The sequence below is a fragment of the Temnothorax curvispinosus genome, unplaced genomic scaffold (genome assembly GCF_003070985.1).
Source record: "Temnothorax curvispinosus isolate PA1 unplaced genomic scaffold, ASM307098v1 QBEX01008001.1, whole genome shotgun sequence".
Lineage (NCBI taxonomy): Eukaryota > Metazoa > Arthropoda > Insecta > Hymenoptera > Formicidae > Temnothorax > Temnothorax curvispinosus.
The window spans coordinates 223310-228918 of NW_020217781.1; the positions used below are offsets into that span (position 1 = coordinate 223310).

Genomic DNA, 5609 nt, shown 5'->3' on the forward strand with positions numbered 1-5609 from the left:
TGTGCATCGTGCGTATGTGTGCGTGCAATGTAGCGTGCTATCCTTGTTTATATCTTTGTCCATACAAGGACAGATATAGTTCGCCGGTCTTCTTTACCGACGCCGATCGAGTTCGGCTACGGCTCCAGCATCCCCTTCGTTGGCATTGACGCAAAAGTGCGTCAAATTTTTCCGTGCCGTGTGTGGCATTGACGTAAAAGTGCGTCAACCTTTTTTTTCCTATTTAACTTGCTCCGATTTGGCATCTAAGTCTTATACGGGGGTTTTTGGGGTCGCTGATTACGAATCTGAATTCAAAATTTGCAAATTCAAAATGGCGGATCCAAAATAGCGGATGAAAATGCAAAAAATTACTTGATTAGGATGAAATTTGCCACTCGGGGGTTTTTGGGGTCGCTAATTACGAATCTGAATTCAAAATTTGCAAATTCAAAATGGCTAATCCAAAATGGCGGATAAAAATGCAAAAAATTACTTGATTGAGATGAAATTTGCCACTCAGGTGTTTTTGGGGTCGCTGATTACGAAGCTGAACTTAAAATAAAGGAATTCAAAATGGCGAATCCAATAACATGAAGCAAAATACAAAAAATAGGTAGAAATGTATAAAGCTTGGTACTCACAACATAGTATTATTATCTAACCTAACATATATATTTTCAAAAACTGTTTGTTTGTCTCAAAGTCTCAGGACACGCACAGATGTACTCACAGATACTCACAGATTTGACCAGACAAATCAAGCCGTTTTTTGTATTTTCGTCCGCCATATTGGATCCGCTATTTTGAATTTCTAAATTTTGAGTTCAGATTCGTAATCAGCAACCTAAGTAACCCATAAGTACCAAGATTTATCTACCCTGCATAAAACGTCTTATTCAAAAATATTGTTTCGCATTCACGAGATTTTGTCATGAATTCTGCTTTGCAACAATTTCGGATTGGATCACGGGTCAATACTTTTCAGTGCGATACTGGGAACAGAACGTGAAAATCTTGTATGCCTCTGAATCCAAAAACAATTAGCAAAAGAAGTGAATCCTTTTTAATGCGAGAATTCGCATTTGTTTGAAGGTTATCGATTGCGATTGAATGCGAGGAATATTTTAAGCTAAGTGAATTCTTGCAAACCAATACTTTTCAATCCCTTTCTTCGCATCAGAAAGCAGAATTTAAATTAATTCTTTTCAATCCGACATTTTATGCAGGGTAAATCAAGCCGTTTTTTTGTATTTTCGTCCGCCATATAGGATCCGCCATTTTGAATTTCTGAATTTTGAGTTCAGATTCGTAATCAGCAACCTAAATAACCCATATAAGTACCAATATTTATCCAAATCAAGCCGTTTTTTGTATTTTCGTCCGCCATATTGGATCCGCCATTTTGAATTTTCAAATTTTAAGTTCAGATTCGTAATCAGCGCCCTCAAAAACCCCAGGGTACAAATTTTCAGAATAAAAAATTTTCCTGCCATTTTGGGCACTTTTTGTCGAATTCTCTCTGCCAACGAAGGGGTTAAAATAAGATTCAAAGAACATGCAAAGTTTAACGTTATTCGCTTTCTTCGTTCCCCTATAAAAAATTTCTGAAAAATATTTATTTTTAAAGAGGTTCTCCGGCTCAACTTGTATTCATGTTTAAAAAAAAAATTTATTTTACTTAAGTTAAAATTAATAATTTTTATATTTTAAAATAGTAGACATAAACTTTATTTGTAAATATATATGTAAACAAAAGTAAACAAAAACTATTTAAATTATTAGTTGTTTGTATAGATGGACACATGCGGATATCTTTCCTTCCATTCATTAACTAATTGATCACTTATATTACACCGCGTGAGATAAAACTTTTGCAATTTAGGACATTGTCTCAAAATAATGGAATATTTATCAGGTATATCAAGTTCCGCAGTCTGAAGAAATAACTTTTTTAAGTTTTTGCACTGCGCTAGTAATTCCAACCGGTGATCAGTGAGGACAGGAAAGTGCAACTCAATTTCTTGCAAGTGTTGATAAGAAGAAAGTAATCTAAATATGCTGTCATCAGTAATTGGGCATTCGTCTCTGTAACAAAAATCATATAATTAGTACAGTATTTTAATTGCAAAGAAAAAATTCATGTAACTTTTTCAAGATGCTCGCAAGAGAAGCAAACAAATTTCAATAAAGAATACAATGTGTATTTAAAAAAAAATGTAGCACACACACACTTACAGATCAAGGGACACTTTTTGTAAATTCTTACAGTTAGCGAGAGCATTAATACCCTGAGATGTAATATCTCCATCTGGGATTATGTACAGTGTATGTATTAATTCCAAGTCACGACACGAATTTGCCAACTCTATCAGAATTGCATCGTTCATCGAGTCTCCCAATTCCACTTCACGTATTTGTGGATTATTTTGCAGTGTTTTGCAAATATGTTCTGTCGTTATTGGCAGCCCAGAAAAATGGATGCATTCCAACTTATTTAGCCTCTCGAAATACGAAAATCCGTCGTCGTCGTCGCCATAACAAAACCTTAGATCCAATTCTAAAAAAATTTTGCATTAGTTCTTATGCAATTTACCCATAATCTTGATAATTATATACATATACTATATGCATATACCTTTCAAATTTTTGCATGTCTTTGAAATTTCAAAGGACAGTTGGACAGGATTTAACTGTCCTACTGTTGAGAAATAATCTATGCGGCAATCATTTAGACTTAAATGCGTTAAACAGCTGCCGCAATTATTAAGAAAATTTACGAAATCATTAACATCAAAGTAGCTTCCTCGAAGATCTAATTGTTGCAAATATTTACATCTAGGTGTAAAATAACAAAATATATCGCACATATATTTCTTAGATTTATATCGCATGTTCAAACGTGTATAGAGTTCAGGGTCCTGTGTTAAATTTTTGAAGCGTTTATCTACGTTACTCATGCGGCATAACGTCTTCAAATCTAAATTTTTTAATATTTTTAGTAGTATTTCATTCTGTAAAGATAGAATATAATTAATATAATACAAAATAAATACTTTAATACTCAAAGAACGAAATGTCATTGCAATGAATATTGTGATAAAAAATAGACTTCTTAGAATACTTTACAGGAAGCGCAGATAAACTGCAACGTGATAGCTCCTTGGATTCATCCGAAGAGAGTTTCATACTGTTTACACAATTGAATTCGGTACGCATTCTTTTAATTCCGGTATCCCGCCTTTCAACTTGCAGTTGTAATGCATTAGCCTCATCCGTAACTGTGTCTCTCTGCCTACGTAATTCATAATTTTCCTTCTCCAACCTGTAATCCACATTAAATCAAATCCAATTATAAGATATTAAATGTTGATAACACTTCATTAAGAATAAACATTAGTCTCTTGCTATTTTATACAGTAATTATATTATTAGTTATCAAAATATTATAAAATTTTTGTTTATATATCGATATTAGAAATTGTAAGAACGTGACATTACCGTTTGACAGATTCCTGTAATCTGTGCACTTCAATTTTCACTTTTTCAAGATTGCTACATACTAATTCTGTATTGTTCTTTTCCGTTAGCTCCAACTTCCTTCTACACTCGTCAAGATCCAACTTCTGCTCTGCAAGTTCCTTCTGCGCCGTCTCTAAATTTTGTTCTGTAAGTCAACATATGATATAAAGTTCTCGGCCTTCCATTTATTTATGCAAAATTCTTTATTTTGAGATAAATTTTGGTCATGAATTATATGGCTTTCGATGTTTGAGACTAAAGTTTACATTGAGTCTCGAGTAAATAACAAAAGTATTGTTAGAAGAAACCTAAATTCGAGAAAGGTACATAAAAAGCGCCGGCATTTCAGAAGTATGTAAATAAAACGAGCGTCCCTCAAATATTCGAAGCTGGTAAAAATTCAAAACGGCGCGTCCAGCTTACCCAAACATTTTCGGCTGGTCTCGAAAACCGCCTTGGCGGTTATGAACTCCTCGAACTTTGCATTAAAATGCGCATTGATCTTCCTCGTTGATTCTCTCGGGATTTGCGCCAGCTCCTCACTCGCGATCTCGCGAAGAACGTTGGGCTCGCTCTCCTCGACCGCTTCCATGTCGATCAGATAATTTCTTCGACGAGATTGGATCAGTCGAGCTTTACAACCGACGTTTTCAGATTCCAAGGTTGAGGTGTTGAATTTCTCTGAACAGGCACCACATTTGCGTCTCAGTTAATAAACGTTATCACGTTTCTGCAACGGACACGAACGTTTTACCGCAATTACCGCTCCTGCGCTTCGTCGTTCGTCGTCAGCATCACGTGGTCACGTAGCGCAAATCAGTGCAGAGTGTGCAGACCCTCCTGCCTCCTGCCTCCTGGAGCAAGAATCAAAGCTAGTCAGAATAGCCAACAATCTGGTTAAATCCAGGGTTGCGTTCCAAAATTCACTCTGAGTAACTAAAATCTATAGTTTACGTCACGTATGTATGTATGTATGTACACTATAGCATTTTAGTTAACTAGAGTGAATTTTGGAACGCAGTCCAGGGTGACCAGATTATCCGACTGCAAAGGGTTCTATAGAACGATCCCGTGATTGGTTCACTGATTCCTCTTTCTTTTGAGAATTTAAAGGATTTTTTGGACGGTATTCATAGTCGGATCTTGTACTCCCTTATGTTGAATCTTGTAAAATAATTATTATTTATTAAAAAATACATATATGTTTGTAAACTTTGTATTATATAAGTATTTCTGTGTTGAATTTAAAAATTATTAATTTTATAAAATTGTTATCATATCAACTAATAAATACACAATGGCTGCGTTCAGCCGAACCTCTATCACAGTCTCCGATTAACGTGATTCTCTTTCTTCTTTTTCTTCTTATATTTGTATTGGCTCCTGCCTCTAATACGAGGTCAATACGGCCAGCAGTTGCCTCTGTTTGTGTGTTTTTCACTGTCTGATTACTATACAGTTGAGTGGCGAAGTCTAAAAGGCAATTGCAAGCAGACAGTATCAGTCGCAATACTTTAAAAAATTTTTTTGTTTGGGCGGAACACGTCCGAACTAACAAAATGTAACTAACGTGATTCTCCGATTAAACTCACTCTGCATCTCTTTCTAACTATCCCCCTAGAAAGAGACGAAGAGTGAGTTTAATCGGAGAATCACGTTAATCGGAGACTGTGATATCGGCCCATAGGCCCCCTGACCTCTATGAAGTTGGCCGGACAACTTCAACGTATCGAACTTTCATTAATTGGAATCGATTGGTGGTCGTTTGGTGGTCTTTGGTAGTCTAGTCCGATCGTTTGGTGGTTAGTCGTTTTCCTGTAAAATAAAAATAAAATTTTCGGTGTGAAGTTAGCCGGACAATTTTTATTTTTCAACCAATTTAATTTTTTATAGCTCATTCGACGCGGAATCGTTTGGTGGTCACGAATATCACCAGTAAAACGTTTGGTGGTCAACCGTTTTCCCAGAAAATAGAAAAAACCGTATGCGCATAATGCCGTAGTCGGAACAATTGTATTTATCACCCAAATTGACTTTGACAGGGCTCAATCGACGCGGAATCGTTTGGTGGTCACGAATATCGTCATTAAAACGTTTGGTGGTCAATG

At 35.7% G+C, this 5609-nt stretch overlaps 1 protein-coding gene across 1 annotated transcript; it reads right to left on the reverse strand.

Annotated features, from left to right (window-relative positions):
- Window positions 1–1760: 1760 nt before the first annotated feature.
- On the reverse strand, window positions 1761–4340 carry LOC112457618 (F-box/LRR-repeat protein 2-like). The gene is made up of 6 exons (XM_025020780.1): window positions 3925–4340; window positions 3481–3646; window positions 3109–3304; window positions 2618–2993; window positions 2218–2539; window positions 1761–2067 (listed from the first exon to the last, which is right to left on the reverse strand). The coding sequence occupies exons 1-6, from the start codon at window positions 4091–4093 to the stop codon at window positions 1761–1763; spliced, it is 1536 nt and encodes a 511-aa protein (XP_024876548.1). The 5' UTR covers window positions 4094–4340.
- Window positions 4341–5609: the final 1269 nt, after the last annotated feature.